This window comes from Lepidochelys kempii, chromosome 9 (genome assembly GCF_965140285.1).
Source record: "Lepidochelys kempii isolate rLepKem1 chromosome 9, rLepKem1.hap1, whole genome shotgun sequence".
NCBI classification, from domain to species: Eukaryota; Metazoa; Chordata; order Testudines; family Cheloniidae; genus Lepidochelys; species Lepidochelys kempii.
In genome coordinates, this window is record NC_136388.1 from 47,335,933 (window position 1) to 47,359,704 (window position 23,772).

The 23,772-nt window shown below is 44.2% G+C and overlaps 2 protein-coding genes across 4 annotated transcripts in view; one reads left to right on the plus strand and one right to left on the minus strand.

Moving 5' to 3' along the window:
• The window catches only part of WDR33 (WD repeat domain 33), a 106,748-nt gene extending 91,987 nt beyond the window's left edge, over positions 1-14,761 (plus strand). The window contains exons 17-22 of one of the 3 annotated variants that reach the window (XM_073360147.2): positions 1,885-1,987; positions 2,245-2,695; positions 6,615-6,781; positions 6,898-6,990; positions 11,040-11,225; positions 12,324-14,759. In XM_073360147.2, coding sequence (XP_073216248.1) covers positions 1,885-1,987; positions 2,245-2,695; positions 6,615-6,781; positions 6,898-6,990; positions 11,040-11,225; positions 12,324-12,553 — 1,230 coding nt within the window. In that variant the 3' untranslated portion in view covers positions 12,554-14,759. Of the gene's footprint in view, positions 1-1,884; positions 1,988-2,244; positions 2,696-2,789; positions 5,146-6,614; positions 6,782-6,897; positions 6,991-11,039; positions 11,226-12,323 lie in introns of those variants that run through there. The other 2 variants (XM_073360148.2, XM_073360150.2) reach the window with 2 other exon arrangements.
• A 5,432-nt stretch (positions 14,762-20,193) lies between these two features.
• Positions 20,194-22,311, minus strand: SFT2D3 (SFT2 domain containing 3). Its single transcript, XM_073360155.2, has one exon. The coding sequence runs from the start codon at positions 22,140-22,142 to the stop codon at positions 21,498-21,500; it is 645 nt and encodes a 214-aa protein (XP_073216256.1). The 5' UTR covers positions 22,143-22,311; the 3' UTR covers positions 20,194-21,497.
• Positions 22,312-23,772: the final 1,461 nt, after the last annotated feature.

Genomic DNA, 23,772 nt, shown 5'->3' on the forward strand with positions numbered 1-23,772 from the left:
CTTACTTCTGTGCTGCTGCTGGCGGCGGTGCTGCTTTCGGAGCTGGGCACCTGGTCAGCAGCTGCCACTCTCACCCGATTTCACAGTCTGTGACGTGATTTTTTTATTGCCACAGACAGGTCACATGTACTTCTTTATGTATATGTGGGAGTGGAGGTAAAACCAATAAAGGAGCCAGAGCCTCCAGGGCTTTGAAGCTTTGCTGGTTTGCAGGAGAAAAAATGCAAGCAGAGGGCCTGATCCAATTCCCATTGAAACTAATGTGAGTTTTTCCACTAACTTCAGTGGGTGCTGGATCAAACCCAGAGTGTGTAAATATATTTGTGTTAATTAAAAAAAAAAAAAAAAAAAGTGTATGTACATCTGTGTCATATATATTTGGGCGTGGGGGGTTGCAGGCTGTAGCTGTGTCCCAGCTTCCCTAGCTGGCAGCCCCGCAAAGCTGCCTGCTTTCCATGTGGAGCAGGGGTGCTGGGGCAAGTCAAGCCCATGCCCCAGATGTCATACCAGGATGCAGCCTGGAGAGCATAGGAAGAGGTACTATACAGCCCCATGACCCCCCAGCATCCCCACTCTCCATGGAAAGCTCCAGTGTCTGGGCAGAAGCCCCCTCCCCACTGCAGCCCTGCCCGTAGAATATCCTGGGGCCCAGTATCAGCATGTCCCAGCACTTCCATCTCTGGATGCAACCTCACAAACCTGACTTTCGCTTATTAGCAACTGTCTAATAATGGCAATCTTTTGCTGTCCTCCAAGGGGTTGCTAATAAGCGGAGTCATGTGTGCATGTGTGTTTCAGTATGAATAAATACCAAAAACAGTTAACATTACATAGTTAAGCACTGAGAAGTTCAGAAATGTTAATGTTAGACATTGTTTGCGTTGTTGATGTAGCCGTGTTGGTCCCAGGATATGAGAGACACAGTGTGGGTGAGGTAGTAGCTTTTATTGAACCAACTTCTGTGAGTGGAAGAGAATCTTTCAAGCTTCCCAGAGCTCTTTTTCAGGTCTGGAAAAGGTAACCAGAGTATCACAGCTCAATATGAGGTGAGATAAATTAAGCTTAACACATTTCAGAGGACCAGTTAACATAAAGTGGGCAATTAATACCTTTGCAGTCATAGGACAAAGGAGGGTTAGTCAGTTACAGATTGTTTTAATGAGCCATAAAACCTGTGTATCTGTTCAGTGCATGATTTTCAGTGTCTAGCAGAGTTATGAATTTAAGTCCCTAGGCTCGTCTTTTGAAGGTATTGTGTGGATTTTCTTTAATTATGAAGACTGAGGCATCAGTTATGAGGTGATCGCTTTGTGAAAAGTGTTCACCCTCTGGTAGTGTTTGTCTGGTGTTTTTGTCTTTTATCATTTTTCTGTGTAAGTTTATTCGAGAGCATAGTGATTGTCTGGTTTCATCCACATATTTGGTGTTAGGCATTTGATGTACTGGATGAGGTATATCACATGTTGTGATAGGCATGTGTAGGACCCAGGGATCTCGAAAGGTGTGTTGTGGAGGGTATTGATCACTGTAGCCGCAGAAATATATCTATAGGTTTTGTATCTGTTCTGGCGGGGTCTGGTGCCTCTTTGAGTTGGTATCCCAACTCATTATCCCTCCCCCCTCCCCCCCCGCCCTCCGGTATTCACATTGAGTAGCACACTTTACTTTACAAGTAGCTCCATTTGATTACTTGAAGATATTGGATATTAGAATCAAATGGTTACAAGATCTATGAATGTTTCTGTATTTAGCATTTGGAGATATATGAAGATGTCCACTGTGTATGTAACATTTATCAAATTTGTTACTGCCTTCTTGCTGTAATTTTGAGAGTTAATATTGTGTATGATACATGGAAACCACATGGCCTCTTGTGTTTTACAGGAAGGACAGAACCCAGGTCCCCCACCATTGATACCAGGACTGGGGCAGCAGGGAGGACAAGGCCGTCTCGCCCCTCACAACCAAGGACCTGGTCCTAATAAAGGTAACTAAACATCTTAAGTAACCCTCCAAAGAGAGTGACATCTAGTGAGGTGCCTCTAGATGTATGAGGCCCTAACACAGCATGTGGGATAGATACACATGGGGGTTATGCTCAGGACTGGCAAGAATATGGTGGAAAACCTCCCAACAAATTACTTAGTGTTTCAATGTATGTTTTCATAGAATTGTAAAAACCAGAAAGTTCCCTGGACTGTTTTTAGAAAACATTACAGAAATCTGCTGTGTCTTTCACTTCAGGTGACAACCGTGGCCCACCAAACCATCACATGGGCCCTCTCTCAGAAAGAAGGCATGACCAAAACAGTGGTGGTCCAGATCATGGTCCTGAGAGAGGGCCATTCCGAGGTGGCCAGGAGTGGGGTGATGGTAGGGACAACAGGGGCCTGCCTGATAGACGAGGACCTCACCCAGATTTTCATGATGATTTTGATCGACCAGATGATTTTCATCCAGACAAGCGATTTGGCCACCGGTTGCGTGAATTTGAGGGGCGAGGTGGCCCACTGCTACAAGATGAGAAATGGAGACGAGGTGGCCCAGGGCCCCCCTTTCCCCCTGATCACAGGGACTTTGAGGGAGGGGGTCCAAATCGTGGCCCTCCTGGGCCTTGGGAAGGACGGAGACCCTCTGATGAGAGATATCCACGAGAACCTGAGGATGCAAGATTCCGGGGAAGACGGGATGAAAGGTAAGAACAAGTTCATTCGGTGCTTTTGGGTAAAGGTAACTGGAGGGGATCTTCCTGCCTGGTTTCCTTTTCATAAGGAGTCTATCTATTTCAGATTTATAAACTGGAAACCAATAAGGAAATGAAAACTCTAATGTACCTGAGTATAGAGTCCATAAAATCATTCAGTAATAGAAGAGAACTTGAAAAAGGTCATTGCACACAACAGCTTCAGTGCCTGTATACAGTAAGTAAAGAGAAGGGAGGAAATCTGTAGAGAAGATCGGGTGATGCAGGCCGAAGATTTGAGATCATATTGACAAGAGTGAACAGGAAACTGGAAAGTCAGAGATTTCCATATTAAAGCGACAAACTTTTGAACACTAGATACGGAGACTGATACTTTGCCTCCAATCACAAACTACAGCATGAGTACAGAGTATATCTGAGTGAGATGTAATATACAGTTAGGGAGCAGGAACAGTGAGCCTACTATCAAGTACAAGGGGCATGGATACGCCCTCTGTTGGACTATCAAGACTATTTTCTCATGTTTTTGCTCTTAGAAGTCTTATTTCGCTTTCTGACATATTTCTTTGTCACTACCAGTTGAAAAACACAAACAGAAATAATCTAGTTTCCTAGCAATAGTCATCTCATCACTCACCAAGTTGCCCTGAGTAAACCTCAAAGGGAAAAGTTTTGCTTCTAGTTAATCACTAAATATGGAGTAACTCCTTAAACGTCTGTGAAGTTCACTGACATTGAAGTTACTCCACATTTACATTAGTGTAATTGAGAGCAGAATTTGGCTTCCAGGATTTAAACCTCTCATTAACCTACTGCGTATGTATATATACACATATATATATTTGTAAAAACTTACTATTTTCTTCACATAATGTACAATTCTCTCTTTTAGTTGGCTTTTTAAATAATTTTCTTAGATTCCTTTTACTTTACATCTATACATCTCTCCCTTTAGCTACTTGCTACCTAACTTGTAAGATGTACCTTCCTATTGTGTGAGGAGTATGAAAAGAAATGAACAATAATTAAACAAAGGTAACCTCTGAACACCTTTAAAGATAAATTAGAGTAACTAAAAACAGAGAACTCCAGAGCTGAATGGTCTAAATCACAGAATTCTGAAAGAGACAGCAGACTAAATTAAACTATAGTTGTAGCTGAGGTTTTTTAACCCTTTGTTGGAAGTAAGGTCGGGGAACTGGGAAGAAGCTAATGTGTCATTCTGATTTTAAAAAGGCCTCAAGAGAAGAGTCCAGGAAACTGCAGACCTGTAAGTTTGACCTTTGAAGTGGGAAAGGTTCTATTGTCACAGTACCAGGGATCAAAATAGGAGAGCAGTTTTACAGGTAGATTGGTTAGAGACAATCATCATAGAACTGTAAGAAGTATTATGATTAGCAAACTTAAATTATTTGAGCAAGTGAAGGGATGAAATAGACATTAAATACTGGAGATTTTATGGGGTGATCCCAAGAATTCCAAACCACTCATTCCACTTAGTTTTGAGTTTAAACACCATAATTGGTTTGATTATGTATGAGTGGTATGTATGTGTTTCTCTCTTTCTTTCTCTCTCTGATTTTCTGTCCTTTCATCCGTGTCCTGTTCCTACTCCACTTGTGCACATCAACATGATGCTTCTGCTGCAGAGACTTGCCTATTTTTTTCCTGTTATTTTGCACAGTGTGTAGTTCTGTAAATTAAGTTCCTGTGTCTCATGAAAGAAGATTTGAGACTTGTCAAACAGAAACTGAGCCTTACACCAGTCAGGGTTTCATATGTGACTGTGATTTGAAAAAGGGTGTTTATGAGCCCAAATTAAGGGCTATGACTGTGTCCAGCATAGTGATGATAGAACTCCAAACTGAATTCTTTGGCCATTAAATTGCTTGAAAAACAGGAAGTAAGGCATTGATCCTGGCTGTCATAGGACCTTGTCTTGTGATCACAAGAACTCACAAGCTAAACAGCTTCAGACAACCTAGTCAGTATTTAAATGGGAGACCCTCTAAAGAACACTTAGGATTGGTCTACATTAGAGAACTGTGCTGTTCCAAGGTTAAATAGTATTGCTAAATGTTATGGAACCATTTGTTCCTGAAACTGTTCAGTTTGTCTGCCCTAATAATCTAAATTACTGTAAAATAGTTCATTGTCCATGCGCAGCACTCCCTTCAACCACTGCTGTACCTATCCAGGCACAGCTTCCTCATCTCTGTATTGTGTTTGTCTTTTCCAGCAGGTGGAGATCTATTGTGTTAATTTAAAAAAAATGTATCACCAAGTTCAAAAATATTGTATTGTGTTATGACTACTGTTACAAATATTTAAATTTGTAATTATAAGGTTACTGTTGTTAAAATCCTAAATAAAAGTATTTAAAGCTTTGCTTGTAATAGGATGCACTGTGTCTTTAATGAGATGGGGGAAGGGGATGTTGCACAAAGCCAAGACAGTCTGAGTACCACCTCTGCTGCAGTTTGGCTGGTATGGAATTGGGATGGGGTGGAAGGGTGTGAACCAGTGGACAGAGACAATGCTCTGAGTTGTCAGAGCAGTCACAGTAGGGTGGCCAGGAGTATTGTGGAACTGCAGTGTGAGCACTAATTGAACCTAGAGTAGCTGCACCACCTAAACTTTTCATTTATGCTGGTACAGAAGCTATTCTGAGCTGGTGTGCACTGAAACAGTTACAACAAACTGAGCTGGTGCACTCTGTTGGAATTGGACTTAGACGTGCGAAACATTACAAACACCTTTGTGCAAGGACACAGTGTTTTACATACATTCCAGGAGTTGTAAATACCAAAATTTCCGCTCCATGCGTCTGATGAAGTGAGCTGTAGCCCACGAAAACTTATGCTCAAATAAATTTGTTAGTCTCTAAGGTGCCACAAGGACTCCTCGTTGTTTTTGCAAAATTATCTAGTGTCTAGATAAGACTCTCTAGATTCCACAAGAAGTGGTGCAGTAGGAGACACTCTTCTCTCTGAAGAAATTCTGAATTAATATCTCAGCATGGTGATTGTGCTTCTTTAAGATAAGATGTAAACCAAAGTCCTGATCACATCAGGTCATTAAAGATCCCCTGGTACGTCTTACAAGGAAGTGTTACTTCACTGCCCTGACCAAAATGATTTTGGATAACTATATTCTGCCAGGCTAAATCCCCCAGTATTTCAACTGAATAAACTGTTCTTCATGTTGCAGTATATTGCTATGCACTGTTAAACAGTTGCCATCACCACAGAGATGGCTGCACTCCAGAATCAGTTGCTAAATTTGTAAATCTTACAGAGACCCTTTGGGATAAAAGGTGCTGTATAAATTTAAGATAATTTTATGCCAGCCGAAGAAACCAAATTGAGTAAAATTCAGGAATTAAAATTCTTCTGTCTAGCCATGGAATGACTCTCTCTTGTTACTTGTATTTTTACTTGTGGTTTCATTACTAAGGAAATGGCTTTTTAAAAAAATACAAGTGCCAGCACATCACATTTTTAGGAATTTCACTTATCCCAGTTAGGAAAAAAAAGGGGGGGGGGGCCTGAACTTGAAACGCTCCTTACCCACACCCACCATCCCTCCCTAACCTTTCATTTTTCATTAAATGGACAATGTCTACCTGAAGTCTAGTCCAGTGTTTTTCTCTCCCTTGTTCCTATGTGAAAGTCTGAACAAACAACAGGAGGAAATTGAAGAGGGGAAACGATGAAAATGAATAAGCACAAAGTAAACAAGTTTTTTTTCCCAACTAATCTCTTCCAGTGTTAATAATTATAGGTGTTGTAACAATAGTAGGTAAACATTTCAGACACAAGTTTAATTATTAAATTGAAAATGACCCTTTAGTTCATTCGTGATTAAATTCTGCATAAAAACCACGTTTGTACCGTGTTCTTTCTTGCAGCTTTAGAAGAGGAGCACCCTCAAGACATGAGGGGCGGGGACCCAGGGGAAGGGATAGTTTTCCTGGTCCGGAAGACTTTGGGCCAGAAGATAATTTTAACTCGTCAGATGAGAACTCAAGAGGAAGAGATCATGGTGGTCGGGGGCGAGGTCGAGGTACTCCAAGAGGTAAGTGAACATTCTTCCAAACTGAAACCCATGTGAAAGTCAGTGATGATAGCGCAGAAGTTGTTCATATAGTTAATGAGTACAGTGTCTCATGTCCTATGTTTCTTACTTTGCAGGAGGCCGAAAGGGTCTACTTCCCACTCCAGATGAGTTTCCCCGCTTTGAAGGAGGGCGGAAACCAGAATCCTGGGATGGAAACAGAGAACCAGGTGAAAACTGGGGTATTACCATTGTGATTGTCTAGTCTGACCTCCTGTATAACACAGGCTGTAGAACTATCTTTAATTAATTTGTTCGAACTGGAAAAATATCCAATCATCATTTCCAGTGATGGAAATCTTTAGACACTGTCTTTAGAAAATGGCTGGTAACTACTCTTATGTAGCTGTTACTTAAAGCAGGAATTTACAGAGCAGTTCTATCATCTCTCATTCTGCTGATCATTCTCCTTCAGTCCTTCCCCATTAGCAACACGATGCTACTTTTTCTGTTTTCCAAAGTTATTCAACATGTAATGGACTCTATATGCAGCTGTCCCATCAAAGACTGAACTTGGCCTCCCTCTGTCCCTTGAGTTCTGAGTTTAGTTTGAAGTACATAAGAACATCATAATGGCCATACTGGGTCAGACCAAAGGTCCATCCAGCCCCGTATCCTGTCTACCGACAGTGGCCAATGCCAGGTGCCCCAGAGGGAGTGAACCTAACAGGTAATGATCAAGTGATCTCTCCCCTGCCATCCATCTCCACCCTCTGACAAACAGAGGCTAGGGACACCATTCCTTACCCTTCCTGGCTAATACCCATTAATGGACTTTTAATCCCCATGAATTTATCCAGTTCTCTTTTAAACCCTATGATAGTCCTAGCCTTCACAACCTCCTCAGGCAAGGAGTTCCACAGGTTGACTGTGCGCTGAGTGAAGAAGAACTTCCTTTTATTTGTTTTAAACCTGCTACCCATTAATTTCATTTGGTGGCCCCTAGTTCTTACATTATGGGAACAAGTAAATAACTTTTCCTTATTCACTTTCTCCACACCCCCTCTTAGTCTCCTCTTTTCCAAGCTGAAAAGTCCTAGCCTCTTTAATCTTTCCTCATATGGGACCCGTTCCAAACCCCTAATCATTTTAGTTGCCCTTTTCTGAACCTTTTCTAATGCCAGTATGTCTTTTTTGAGATGAGGGGACCACATCTGTACGCAGTATTCAAGATGTGGGCATACCATGGATTTATATAAGGGCAATAAGATATTCTCCATCTTATTCTCTCTCCCTTTTTTAATGATTCCTAACATCCCATTTGCTTTTTTGACTGCCACTGCACACTGCGTGGACATCTTCACAGAACTATCCACGGTGACTCCAAGATCTTTCTCCTGATTAGTTGTAGCTAAATTGACAGGTTTCAGATTGAGTTTGTGTGTGTAGTTTTTGGAGGGGGGTGAGGGGGTGAGAGAACCTGGATTTGTGCAGGAAATGGCCCACCTTGATTATCATACACATTGTGAAGAGAGTGGTCACTTTGCATGGGCTATTACCAGCAGGAGAGTGAGTTTGTGGGGGGGGCGGAGGGTGAGAAAACCTGGATTTGTGCTGGAAATGGCCCAACTTAATGATCACTTTAGATAAGCTATTACCAGCAGGAGAGTGAGTTTGTGTGTGTATGGGGGTGGGGGGGTGAGAAAACCTGGATTTGTGCTGGAAATGGCCCACCTTGATTATCATGCACATTGTAGGGAGAGTGGTCACTTTTGATAAGCTATTACCAGCAGGAGAGTGAGTTTGTGTGTGTGGTTTTTGGAGGGGGGTGAGGGAGTGAGAGAACCTGGATTTGTGCTGGAAATGACCCACCTTGATTATCATACACATTGTGAAGAGAGTGGTCACTTTGGATGGGCTATTACCAGCAGGAGAGTGAGTTGGGGGGGGGGGGGGGCGGAGGGTGAGAAAACCTGGATTTGTGCTGGAAATGGCCCAACTTGATGATCACTTTAGATAAGCTATTACCAGCAGGACAGTGTGGTGGGAGGGGGTATTGTTTCATGGTCTCTGTGTGTATATAATGTCTACTGCGGTTTCCACGGTATGCATCCGATGAAGTGAGCTGTAGCTCACGAAAGCTCATGCTCAAATAAATTGGTTAGTCTCTAAGGTGCCACAAGTACTCCTTTTCTTGTAGCTAAATTAGCTCCCATCATACTGTATATATAGTTGGGGTTATTTTTCCCAATGTGCATTACTTTACATTTATCCACATTAAATTTCATTTGCCATTTTGTTGCCCAATCACTTAGTTTTATGAGATCTTTTTGAAGTTCTTCACAGTCTGCTTTGGTCTTAACTATTTTGAGCAGTTTAGTATCGTCTGCAAACTTTGCCACCTCACTGTTTACCCCTTTCTCCAGATCATTTATGAATAAGTTGAATAGGATTGGTCCTAGGACTGACCCTTGGGGAACACCACTAGTTACCCCTCTCCATTCCGAAAATTTACCATTTATTCCTACCCTTTGTTCCCTGTCTTTTAACCAGTTCTCAATCCATGAAAGGATCTTCCCTCTTATCCCATGACAACTTAATTTACATAAGAACCTTTGGTGAGGGTGTCAAAGACTTTCTGGAAATCCAAGTACACTGTGTCCACTGGATCCCCCTTGTCCACATGTTTGTTGACCCCCTCAAAGAACTCTGTTAGATTAGTAAGACATGATCTCCCTTTACAGAAACCATGTTGACTTTTGCGCAACAATTTATGCTCTTCTTTGTGTCTGACAGTAAAGAATAAAATTGTTTCAACTAATTTGCCCGGTACTGACGTTAGACTTACCAGTCTGTAATTGCCAGAATCACCTCTAGAGCCCTTCTTAAATATTGGTGTTACATTAACTATCTTCCAGTCATTACAATAGAGCCCATTCCATATTGCCTGTCACAATCATCCTTTTAGACCTCATTCAGTTATAGAATGGCTGGTGCATTTGTCTTTTTGACAGATCATATGTTTTGGGCATGTATTAATACTAGGATAATCTTTTTCTGAAGCTGGATCACTGGGGGTACCTTCCCTATCCACTGGATAATGTTTATCAGCTGCAATGATGGTAGACAGTTTATTGGCTTCAGAATTGGTGGTAGTGTTGATTAAACAAAACAATATGAATGGGGATTCATGATGAGGTTGAAACTTGTAACTGGAACTTCATAGAAAACTAATGGAAAAATCATGATACAAATCTCAAGTGAAGGAAAAGTTGCACACCTGGATTTCAGTGCTCAAATCCTAAAAAAAGAAGTGCCAGAACACATGATTTTGACAAGCCACAACATCACATGCTTTAGCGGTCATTTTCCAATATTTTTAGCATGAATAATTATTGGTTTACTTTACAACTATCTGAAGTACCAGAACATCATTCCAGCTCCCTAAAAAAGTGCCAGAATGGCATTCTGGAGCATTCTGTCCTGACTTGAGCAGTGCTTGATTTTTGCCTCTTTAAAATTTGAGGATGTTTTCTTTTGAAAGGAATATTTTTAAGCCTGTCCACTGCCCCTTCTGCCTTAGGCCTTATCTACACTGGCACTTTACAGCGCTGCAAGTTTCAGCGCTGTAAGGTGCCAGTGTAGACAATGCACCAGCGCTGGGAGCCGTGCTCCCAGCACGGGTACTTAACTCCCTCGTGAAGGTGGGTTTTTTTAAAGCGCTGGGAGCGCTTTCTCCTAGCACTGTGCCACAACTGTACAGCAGTGCTTTAACGTTGGGAGCGAAGATATGCCCTTAGAATCTTCCTTTTCAACCTGATTCCCTCATTTGTTTAAATTCAGTTTATGTGCTCACTTCACATCACATGTTTCCTACCACCTGGTCTTTCTGCCACAAATATGAAATTGCAACTAATCTGGTGTTCTATGACAGCACACGTTTATCTTTCCTTCTGCTCATACATTCATTCATCTATAAAGATGCAGTTATTTGTCTGTTAATTATATTTTTTTTTCTTGGGGTATCTTTAGAAATATTGAACAGAGGTATATATGTGCACCTTAAAGAGCAGATACTCTGAAAAGTTAAGAACTGGTTCATGTGTTTTCTGAACAAGGGCAGTAAGAGAGATGTCCTTGCCATGTGTGAAATTGCTAAAGAATGTAGAAAGCATATACATTTATTTTGGTCTCTTTTTACACAGAGGAAGAATGTTAGATTCCTTGTGCCCATCAGCTGCATGTTACTCATGACTTTGTCTTTTCTCCTCCTGGTCAGGTTCCCGTCAGGATCACCCTCCTCATGATGGACAGTCTCCTGCCAGCCGAGAGCGTTCTTCCTCACTTCAGGGTATGGACATGGCCTCACTGCCACCACGCAAACGTCCCTGGCACGATGGACCAGGGACATCTGATCACAGAGAAATGGAAGCTCCAGGTGCACCTCCAGAGGAGAGAGGCAAAGGTAAGGGGTAACTAACTGGTACTGAGAACTTCACATAGCTTTATACTATTTTCACAGAGTGCACTTCTGCAGAATTCCTCATGCAGGCCAAGGTGCTAAAGCAGAACTAAGGTTTAGTTTGATAAAGAAAATTTGAGTAGTGCCTTTTCAAATGCAGGCCCTGCTGCCATTAGTCTTGTGGTGGGCAGGTCATTTGAAGATGAATTTATCTAACACTGTTGTAAATGCTTTGAGACAGGAATCATGTTTTCCTGTTTTGTACAGAACCAACCATGCTGTGCCTCTCAAAAGTTTTTGTTAAAGTGGAATAAAAATATTTAGTTATGCCTTAGGTGGCATAGGGGGATAGGTGGGCAAAGCATTTTTTCCTCAAATTACTACCCCTGCTGTTTTGGGAAAGAGTCCTGTTTTTCTCTTGCCTTTGGTGTCATATCTAAAGTGAGCTGTGAGGAACAGACAGTCCTCTTTCCTGGGAACAGGAGAAGATGCAGGTCATGCTTACGTCCCACAGTAGACTATAGTATCTCTCAACTGCACCCTCTCAGAACTGGCTAAAGAAGGATAAACCTCTTTCAGGGACACTACTCTAATTCCCTTCATTACCACCCCGAATGGTTGAACAGATGCTGTTACTGGGTTTAGGCAACACCCTATTTAGAATGAGAAGTGTGCAAAACCGGATCAAAATAGGACTGCTGCCAAGTGAGAGAATCTGGATTTGAATACTTTTATTCAGGGTCTCTCAAGTGTTTATGAGCCTGTGCACTCCATTTCCCAGTGTTCTCTTATTTAACAAGGTCCTTGCTGATCAATGAGGTGTGGCAGTACTTTAGCTCCAGAGGAATTGCCTTGTTAGCTGCCCCTCTCAAGGACTGTCATATTGATATGAAATCTGTATGTGGTAGGAAAAATTATGTGCTGAGGGAAGAGATGTAAAATTGGAGACCAGTATGTCAAATTTCACATTCTGTATAATCTGAGGGATTGTATCATAGGGGAATTGAGCCCAAACACTTGTCTAAGCCTGGGGCAACCCTCAAAAGCCTGAGAGGGATGGGTAAACGATAAAATCTAAAACTAAATGTTCTCCCATTTTAGGACGAGGAAACTCAGGACCTTCACAGAGAGTGCCAAAGTCTGGGAGGTCTAGCTCTTTGGAGGGAGACCATCATGATGGATTCCACAGAGATGAAGGTTTTGGAGGCCCTGCAGGAGGCAGTAACCCTTCCAGAGGAGGGAGGAGTGGAAGTAATTGGGGAAGAGGAAGTAACATGAACTCTGGCCAGTCAAGGCGAGGAGCATCCAGGGGTGGTGGAAGGGGCCGATAGAAGAGGCTATGACTGGATGATTCCCACTCCTTATTGGACAGTATTTAAATAGACACCTATTGTGGACTCAAGAGAAAGTACTGCTGCAACTCCGCAAATCTGGACTCTTAACTGGGATAACTGAATGTGCATTAGTTCCTAACAAGGATCTTCTCCTAAGATCAAGCGACTGCTGCTAGCAGCAACATGGTAGCTGGCTTTCTATTTCATCCTCTCCACCTCTTTCTCCTCACCTTTTACCTGCATTGTTTTGTAAAGATAAAAGCTGGAATTTTTTTTAGTGTTGTGAGACATGGAGCACCTCCACAGATTTCAGTTCACATCCAGATGGAAACTTGTTTCTATATGTACAGTTTGTCAGAAAAAAAGTTGTTTTTGTATGAATACAGAATGTAATTTGCGCAAAAATTAACAAAAAAAATCAGTGCAGTGTGTGATTCTTTATCTTTACTCTCAACGAAACTACAAAACCCCCCATCTTCCATAGAATGTCCATGTGTCAAGTACATGGCACCATAGGACTAGCTCTAGAAGTCTCTACAGTTCAGTTCCTAATGCCTTAATACAATCAGTTTGGGGTTTATCATGTTCTGAGAATTTTTATTTTTACACCTTTAGCAACATTCATGTGCTATTAAATAATGTTATCTGTTGTGATGAAGTTGAGTCCAGTGCCTACATACATACACACACAAAAAACCCCAAACCACACCAATGCTCCCTCTCCTACCTTCCTTAAAGGACATATGTGGAATGCTGTGAAAAGCTTCTTTTGAACTATAGATCATATGAGCAAGAGTCCTAATACAGTTTGCACATTCAGTCTTCATCTGCTCCTGCTAACCCTCATTGATTCAAGCCTTGCAAAGGGATCTGTCCTTTGTTCTCCATGGCATTAATTTTATACCATAAGCGATAGAAATTCAGCAGCTTGATTAACAGGGATGTATTTAATTTTTTACAGAACTGTAGTACACAACATGCTGCAGAGAAATGAGGAATGGCCACTAAACTACAAGCTGGTGCATTCTGAACATTTATAAAGGGCAAACCATTGAGCCACCCTGATTTTAGAGAATTTTTTTTTTTTTTAGTATTCTCCACAGGGTTTTGTTTAGTGCCACTGCAACATTACAATTAATTGTTTATTCCATTGAATTATTTGCATTTCATAATAAAGTTGTTTACAAATTATGGTGTTTCAGTTATCACCATAACATATGAGATTATCTGGCTTCATCCACCAGGATGTCTGTCTAAAGTATTTCTAAGATAGCTACCTAAGTAAACCCTAAACCTCATTTAAGAAATTAGTATTACCTAGAGCTAGCCTCTTCCTGGGATCAAGCTTCCCACCCATAGCATTAAGAAACAAGATCAAGTGTGGGAGGTGGCTGATAGTGCAAATATGAAAAAGATGATCAAAATACCATTAGTAATTTTTTTTTACAAGCCTCTTCATCAACAGTTCCATCTAGGGTAAATAGTACATTAAGGAAAAGCAAGTGTAGCGTGGAGGGAGCTTGTTTAAGGAATCTTAGGAAAGAGTAAATTGATCCTTGCTATGTGAGTGTGGGCTGTGGCAGCCACTCCTTCACCCACTCATTTTGCCAAGCCATCTACCATGGTCTAATTGGGTTATGTATAAGAAAGGTTTGAGATATTTGTAGGAACTCTATTTAAACAGACCAAAGCATGGATAATGGAGAATTGCTATGATCTTCACATTCCTGCTCTCAGCAGCTGTAGTCTTCAGATATATGCTTCTATTGTACAGAATGGTTTGGACTGAGTCACATGGTAGTGAATAGGAACACTGCCTAATTGTTTTATTGCAAATACAGTGACATAAGAAATGCTCCAGAATGTTTAAAGTAGTAAGCTTATAAAGTTTATTATACTATGGCCGAAGAGAGAAGTGGCCCTAAGGAAATGACATGCACAGAACAGTTTAGCAGACTCTTCCGAGACACACTTGATACAGGCTAGTGGCTTCTTGCTTGAAAGAAAAGGTTAAATTTTTATATGGGGACTTCTGATGAAGGTTCTAGCTTATCTGTGTAAATTAATTTCTGTAGCTCAAAGCAGATCCTAGTTGTGTTAGGATGTAATAATGCGGAAGATAAATATTGGAATTCAAACAGCTAGAAGAAAAGAGAAACTCAGGGCGTGGCTACACTTGCGAGTTAGAGCGCATAAAAGGAGCCCTGGGTGCACTAGCTCACTACCTGTCCACATTACCCAGGCACGTAGAGCTCTCCGACTCCGCGGCTAGAGTGCTCCTGGTACTCCACCTCAGCGTGTGGAATAAGTTTTGTGTGCCCCCGCTGGAGCGCTGTGGTGCTAGGGTGGACGCCCTGGGTCTGTTAGTGCGCTCTAATCAGCCTCCAGAAGTGTCCCACAGTGCCTGTTCTAGCTGCTCTGGTCATCACTTTGAACTCTACTGCCCTGCCCTCAGGTGACCAACCATCAGACCCACCCTTAAAATTTTCTGGGAATTTTGAAAATCCCCTTCCTGTTTGGTCAGCCAGGCATGGAGTGCTCTCAGCAAATCTTCCAGGTGACCATGTCTCCACATGCCAGGCAATCCCCAGTATGAAGCAGTGGCAAGGTGCTGGACCTCATCAGTGTTTGGGGGGAGGAAGCTGTCCAGTCCCAGCTGCACACCAGGTGTAGGAATTACGATACCTTTGGGCAGATATCAAGGGACATGATGGAAAGGGGCCATGACCGGGACGCACTGCAGTGCAGGATTAAAGTGAAGGAGCTGCTGAATGCCTACCACAAAGCCCAGGAGGCAGCCATTCCTGTGCTGCCCCTGCAACCTGCCGTTTCTACAAAGAGCTGGACACGATACTTGGGGGCGACCCCACCTCCATTCCGAGGACCACCATGGACACTTCAGAGCCCAGGCAGGAGGAGGAGAAGCAAAGTGGGAGCAAGGATACTGAGGCAGAGGAAGACACCGTGGAATCCCTAGATGCATGCAGCCAGTAGCTGTTCTCAAGCCAGGAGGAAGGTAGCCAGTTGCGGCAGCCAGTGCTTGGGGAAGGACAAATACCAGAGGAGGTTCCCGGTAAGCAGCTTTTATTTTGGGAAGAAGTTATTCGGTGTGGGCTCTTGGGGCATGGAGGGTTAGGGCAGCATGCATGCCTAGATGCAGAATAGGGTGTTGATGTGCGCTCTCACATTGTGGTAATCGGCCCCAGTGATCTCTTCAAAGGTCTCATCCAGAACTTAAACAATGCGCTTGCGCTGGTTTCTCGGGAGAGCCACTGTGGTCCTTAGCCTTACTGGGACAACTTGACTGTGCCACTGTGACGTGAGGGGCAGGGAGACTATTTCTGGACACAGGTAAGCTGCATATGGGCCAGGGTGGAAGCTGCATTGCAGTAGAAGACCCTCCCTTGCTTCCCAGGTCACCCTCAGCAGCAAGATATCTTCCAGGACGAACTCCTGTGGAAAATGTGGGGACAGCGTTCAGTATAGGGGCCCCCTGCTGCTGTTGGCTCTCCCTAAGACACAGAAACCCAGAAGACAGTACAGCCGTGAAACAATCAGTCACGCCTGACCCTGTGCTTACTCACCATTTCGGGGCTCCCGTGGGTTATGTGCGTTCGCTTTGGGACGGGCAAATTATGCTATTGTGTAGACTGTACTTGTCCTTAAATATGGGGGAATCATTGCTCTGCCTGGTATGAGCAATGCTGCCTCTGTTAAGTGTTGCATTTTGCCTTTACAGATGCAACCTTGAGATCTCAGCCATCTGTGTTATCACCGACCGAAAGACTCCAAAGAATCAGAAAGAGGCCACATAGAAGCAAGGAAGACATATTGCATGAAGTAATGCAGCATTCAAATAATGAAAATCAAACAGTGCAGGAGCGGCGGGACAGCGAAAGAAGGGTCCACCAGCAGAATGAAGAGCGCCCGCACAAAAACGCAGTGCTCCGGCAGCAAAGCACAGATCGGCTGATAAGCATAATGGAGCGCCAAGCGGACTCTATCCAGGCGCTCATAGCCATGCAGGCAGAGCACTACCATTCCCCCCTGCCCCTGTAGCCCTTTTCCCAAAACTCTTTCCCTTGTGCCCCTATGTCACCTCCAACCCACTTTCCCCAACATCCGGGTTCTTATCACCATCAGCTGTCTCCAACACCTGTAGCTTCACCACCCAGCCCTGAAAACTACGACCCTTACACACTGCACTCAACCCCCATCACCATGCAGTATAGCCATCCTGAAGTGCAGCACTCATTGCACGGCCCTCCAGACAGGGAGGCCGAGGATGATAACAGGACATAGGCAAATCTGTGATTGTACCATTCCCCACCCTATCCCCTTGCCCTTTCTGTTTCCCAAGCAGTTGTGTTTCTTTTCAATAAACGGATTTTTTGGCTTTGAAAACATTCTTTATGCAATAATAAAGTAAAAGATACTTTAGCCCAGGAAAGAAACAGGCACTGCACGTCAGCGTAGCAACCAGAGATTCCTACTAACCTTGGAACCCCTGCACTTTACTCCCATTCAGGGCACCAGCCATTACTGGTTGCTTTCAGCCTCAAATTGCTCCCTCAAGGCATACCTATTCCTTGCAGCCCCACGCTGGGCCCCTGTAATAGCCCTGCTCTCTGGCTGTTCAAATTCAGCCTCCAGGTGGTGTTGACCCTCAGAGTTCCATGTCTGCGTGAATTGTTCACCCTTCCCTTCACAAATGTTATGGAGGGTACAGGATGCTGATATAACTGCAGAGATGCTGTCATCGGCCAGGTCCAGCTTCCCATACAGAGAGCGCCAGCAACCCTTTAAATGGCCAAAAGCACACTCCAGTGTCATTCTGCACCAGTTCAGCCTGTTGTTGAACCACTCCTTGCTGCTGTCAAGGCTCCCTCTGTAGGGTTTCATGATCCCCAGCATTAAAGGGTAAACGGTGTCTCCAAGGATCACAATGGGCATTTTGACATCCCCTATGGTGATCTTCTGATCTGGGAAAAAAGTCCCGGCTTGCAGCTTCCTGAACGGCTCAGTGTTCTGAAAGATGCGTGCATCATGCACCTTTCTGGGCCAGCCTGCGTTAATGTCAATGAAACGCCCACAGTGATCCACAAGCGCCTGAAGAACCATAGAGAAATACCCCTTCCGATTAACGTACTTGGAGGCTAGGTGTGCTGGTGCCGCAATTGGAATATGAGTGCCATCTATCGCCCCTCTGCAGTTAGGGAAACCCATTTGTGCAAAGCCAGCCACAATGTCATGAACACTATCCAGAGTCACAGGTTTTCTGAGCAGGATGCAATTAACGGCCCCACAAACTTGCATCAACATGATTCCAGTGGGTGACTTTCCCATTCTAAACTGCTTAGTGACTGACCAATAGCTGCCTGGAGTTGCCAGCGTCCAGACTGCAATAGCCACCCACTTCTCCACCGTCAGGGCAGCTCTCAATCTCGTGTCCTGGTGCCACAGGGTGGGGGCAAGTTCATCACACAGTCCTATGAAAGTGGCTTTTCTCATCCAAAAGTTCTGCAGCCACTGCTCGTCATCCCAGACTTGGATGACGATGTGATCCCACCACTCCGTGCTTGTTTTGTGAGCCCAAAAGCAGCGTTCCACAGATGGTGAGCATGTCCGTGAATGCCACAAGGAAACTAGTGTCATGTGTGTTACTTGAGTCAGTATCATCTGAGCCCTCACTGTCACTTTAGATCATACGGAATAACTTGACTGCCAAACGTGACGTGCTGGCAAGACTCATCAGCATACTCCTCAGCAGTTCGGGCTCCATTCCCACAGACTGAAAGGGAAGACAGAGGACCCAGTACAAAAAATGTTGAAAGAGAGCACCAAATGTGGACAAAAGTACAGGGATTACTGGGATGCGAACCGATGCATCACGGGGTGTTGGGAGAGGACCCACAATGCCCTGTACCCCCTGCCCCCTTCCCACAAGCCCCAGCGCCAGAATGGGAAGAGGTGTGCTGTGGGATAGCTGCCCATGATGCACTGCTCCCAATGCCGCTGCAAATGTGGCCACACCAGTGCGCTTGCAGCTGTCAGTGTGGACAGACTGAAGCGCTTTCCCTACTGCGCTCTCCGAAGCCAGGTTTAACTCAAAGCGCTCTACATCTGCAAGCGTAGCCATGCCCTCAGAAGCCCCTCTCTCATTAGTTAAGGTCTGGAAAGCTCCCTCCATACATCTGAGCCCAACAATGGGAAAACACATAAGAAATGTTAAAAAATTCAAGCCTTCTTTATATAATTAAGAGGACCAAAACCTATATTCTAAAGTAAAACTTTGAGCTCCCTTAAGACAAGCCATGTTGATATGATCACAATTGGTACACAAACTCTTGTTAACTTTAGGGTAATATCTTTAATCCATAATGCAGAAGAGCCACAAGAGCTCTGCTGCTTTTGAGGGGAAGAAAATGTCCAAGAGGCAGAACTAGGCCAACCATAGCTAGTTATAGAACTATGCTCTGCTGTGACCCTGTAGCCTCAGAAGATTAGTGGTTGGAGATTCTTGTGGCCAGCCTTTGGTAGTGGGAGGATTCTGTCATCTTCTATATAAGACCCTTTAACAGAGCTGTATGAGAGATTTACTAAGCTTTTGCCCTAAATGTTTTAGCCTACTTTTTAAAAAAATTAATCTCAGCCAAGAACTTTAACCTAGGTTTAGTTTAGAAGCAGTCTCACACCGATCTGATATTACACTGACCTAAATCCAAATATTGCTGTGAAAGTAAACAGGAAGACAGATTCACTGCTGTTAAAAAAAACAAAAAAAAAACTAGACCTGCTTATGTCTAGATTAACACTTTTGGTATAAAAATGTATTTTATTAAAATTATAAATATTGTACAAAATTTGCTAAATTAAGCATTCATTTACTTTAGTTCTGTGCAAATATTAAATAGATTAAGATAATCTCTTCCTAAGTAGCATCCAATAATACTCAAGCATGTTTTCTGCAATATGCCCAGCCTCTACTAGCCAATCTATTTCTCAAGGTCAGGCTACAAACATCACTGCTAAATAAGCACTAACTGCCCAACTCCTAGAACCAAGGGGCTAGGGAGTTTGCTTGAGCAAGGACTTCAGGAACTGACCCTGTAGCTCTGGAGGCAAAAGCTAGTGTAGCACCATTCTGCAAAGAACTAAAATGATCTCTATGATTTGACTGAAATTTCTTATGATATGCTTTCACTCTTTTCATGATTCCCTATATAAGAGGTATACCCTTGCTTGCCAAAGGATATGACTGTGATCCACAACCTCGATGAATGCTACTTATTAAAGGATGTTGTTTTCAATATTTTAAAGGTTACCAGTTGATTTTTTTTTTTTAAAAGACAGTTAAATAGAATGGGTATCTCAACATTCACTGGACTATCATAAGCCAGTCCAAGATTACTGCAATTACATCTGATCACTACATTTTGACTCTTTATATCAGATTACAATTGCAAAGATGTCACAAAACAACATTTGTGGTAATATACCTACAGCTTCTGATTTTAGGTTTTAACTAATAAAACCCTGCTACAAAAAAAGGTCAGTATTTATCCAATCAATACAGGATATGGTTAACTTGTGTTCAAGGGCTAGTCAACACAGCAGTAATGCGGACTACAGGTGTGTGATTTCTAAAGTACATATGCTGTGTATTAAACAGGTCTCACAGACCCTGCTAAGGTACATAAAAGGTTCCTTAGTGCACTCTGAGTAGTGCTATCTGAAGTAGTATTACATTAAAACACAATAGGGAAAAATAAAGAGATTACTCATTACAGTATATATTAAAAAAAAGTCCAACTCCCACCCCAAATTATTCGACATCTACATAGAATTCAAATTGCTAAAAACAAACATCCGTAAATAAGCTCCGAAAACAGGAGCTCTATAGATACACCCATCTATGCACAACAGATGTTTTTAGGAGGCACCCGGCATCAGTACATCCCAAGCTGGAGTGAATCCTGCAAGGCTCTGGAGTATAACAAAAGCATTATACTATGGGTAGAGTTTAGTATAGACAATATGCTTGGCTCTGTATTCTTACAGGCCACTTCAAAGTGTGAATATCAGCCCTGTGGTCCTACACTTTATGTAGGAATCTGATCATCATATCACCCATAACAGGACACAGACTCCAGGATACTGCTACAAAGTTCATTTTGCACTGATAAGGCAAAGCCTATACTGAGATAGGACTGGGAATGATGGCACAAAAAAATGTTACACGTGAATACAGTAAAAGAACAAAACAAAACAACAAGAACATATAGTCACAGTTGCAGCTTTAGGATTTTAGTTGCACTGTTCATAGGTAGGGAGAAAAATTGTTCCACAGCTCCATTAACACTGGTCCTTGGAGAAGCAAAAATCTTCCCTCCTTTGGTCCGTTTCTTGTCTGTTGTCCACATTAACTGTCAAGTTCGAGTCGTTTTTCCTGAACTTTCCCAAGTAGCTTCTGCGCCTTACAGCCAAGTGTCTTTGCACAGGTCCGCGTCCTCAGGAGGCGGATGCACGGAGCGCAGCTCCCAGGTACCTCCTCCCTCACCACAGCGCACCGGCTGTGCAGGAAAAACTTGCCTTCAATAGGACCAGGACCGGGGGGGGGGGGGGGAAGAACCGCCCCGGCTTTGTCGCTCAGTAACCCCCTGCCCCCCCCAAGCAACAGGACACCCACGCCCCGCTAGGGACTCGGAGCCGCATGTCCCTCGGAGGCAGCCGTGCGAGCCGGGGCCGCGCTGCTGCTGGCCCAAGGCCCTGTATTCAGAAAGGCCGTTGCCCAGCCAGAGAGCCGCGTCTGCCCCGCTGGGCAGCCGAGACGGGCGACCGGCCCCATGGGACAGCAGCGAAGATCTAGCCCGGGGATGGGGCGGGGTCCGCAGCGCTCACCCCGCATCGGGGTCTGCTCGGCGCACGCCGCCCCGCGCCCTCACACGGGCAGGCTTTTGGAGACGCGGCGGCGCACGAAGCCGCCCAGGAGGCCGCCGAGGTAGCGCAGGCCGGCGGGGCCCCCGGGCAGCAGGGCGAGCAGGCAGCCGGCGATGGCGGCGAGTTGGGCGGCGGCCCCGAGCGCGGTGAGCAGGGTGCTGCGCAGGCCGAGCGCGGCGTAGAGGGTGCCGGCCAGGGCGCCGAGGTAGAGCACGGAGCCGCGGCTGGGCTCCCTCAGGAGGCGGCTCGGCCCCCGCAGGAAGCCGGCGGCGCCCAGCGCGAAGGCCGAGCCCAGCGACCAGAGCAGCGCGAACTTGCGGGCGCGGAGCAGCAGCAGCGGCGCGTAGAGCGCGGCCAGGCCGAAGCAGAGCGCGGCCAGCAACAGGCACAGGCCGCTCCCCACCAGCCGCTGCCAGCGCGACAGCCCCGGCAGCCAGGGGTCCGGCTCGGCCGCCCAGGGCCACGAGCCGGCAGCCGGCGAGGAGGAGGAGCGGCCTGCGAAGAAGGGGCTCAGCCGGCCCAGCCACGTCCCCCCTCCGGCGTCAGCTGCGTCCGGCGTCGGCCGCGAGGCGCTCGGGACTGCTGGGCCGGGGCCGGCCTTCGACTGAGCGAGGTACTCCTGCAACTGCCGGTTCAGCTCCGCCATCTCGGAGGGGGAGGGTAGCAACAGGCGGGGAAAGACCCGGATCTGAACGGCAGCGCCAATGGGACCCGTCGCTCTTCGCTGCCCTCAAGGAAGCGCAGCCACATCCGGGTTACTGGGCGTCTCCACAGAGCTCGACCGGCGGGGAGATTACGTCGTCACATGAGACGACCAGTCACGTGACTTTTCCCAGCGTCACGAAAGGGCGTAGAACTAGGGGAGGGCCGTAGTTCTCAGAGCTGAGTCCTGCGGCCGGCGCCCAGCCGCCCGCCACCCCACCCTGCCCCGTTCCCCCACACCTGAATCAATGTGTCTGCTACAAGCTTTAAGAAGGTTGTAGAAATTGAGCTGGTTCAACAGCTCAGGGATCAGGGGCTGCCACTGGGACAGCTGAGATGTCCATTAGCCACGTGAAAAAGGCAGAATGAAGGGGGATTTTAATTATGACCTGCAAAGTTTTATATTAAGTTTGTCGTCTTTTCAATATATTTTGGATTGATCAAGGAGGCCTGTAAGAGTTTTTGTTTTCTTTTAATATTATTTATGCTTGTGTTGTGTTTGGTATGTCTGCTCTTAAGGGATTTTGCTGTAAGGTTTCTTGGGAATCTCAGGGATGTTTATTGTGAGCTCTAACAACTTAACTGAAGGGATGATGTATTGAACCTTTAATGAAGTTATCCTTTTCCTCAAATGTTCATTAGGTCTTGGACTTAAAGAAGTGTTAGCAAAGAAGACAAAAAGAGACTTAAACCATCTGAAAATCTCTTCCCTGCTCAAGTAATCAAATTTCAGTCACTTGTTATGATATCTTAATTTTAGGGCTGTCAATTAATTGCAGTTAACTCACATGATTAACTCAAAAATTAATCATGATTAATTGCACTTATAACAATAGAATACTAATCAAAATTTAATAAATATTTTTGGATGGTTTTTCTACATTTTCAATATTGATTTCAATTACAACACAGAATACAAGTGCACAGTGCTTACTTTATATTTATTGGTGATTGCAAATATTTGCATTATAAAAGCAAAAAAAAATATTTTTCAGTTCACCTAATACAAATACTGTAGTGCAATCTCTTTATCGTGAAAGTTTAACTTACAAATTTAGAATTATGTACAAACAAACTGCATTTACAAATAAAACAATGTAAAACTTTAGAGTCTACAGGTCCACTCAGTCCTACTTCTTCGTCATCCACTCACTCAGACAAACAAGTTTGTTTACATTGATGGGAGATACTGCTGCCTGCTTCTTATTTACAGTGTCACCTGAAAGTAAGAAGAGGCGTTCGCATGGCACTTTTGTAGCCAGTATTGCAAGATATTTACATGACAGATATGTTAAACGTGTGTGGGGGGCAGAGGGTGAGAAAACCTGGGTTTGTGCTGGAAATGGCCCAACTTGATGATCACTTTAGATAAGCTATTACCAGCAGGAAAGTGGGGTGGGAGGAGGTATTGTTTCATGGTCTCTGTGTATATATAATGTCTTCTGCAGTTTCCACAGTATGCATCCGATTAAGTGAGCTGTAGCTCACGAAATCTCATGCTCAAATAAATTGGTTCGTCTCTAAGGTGCCACAAGTACTCCTTTTCTTTTTATTAATGAAAATCTTATTCATCA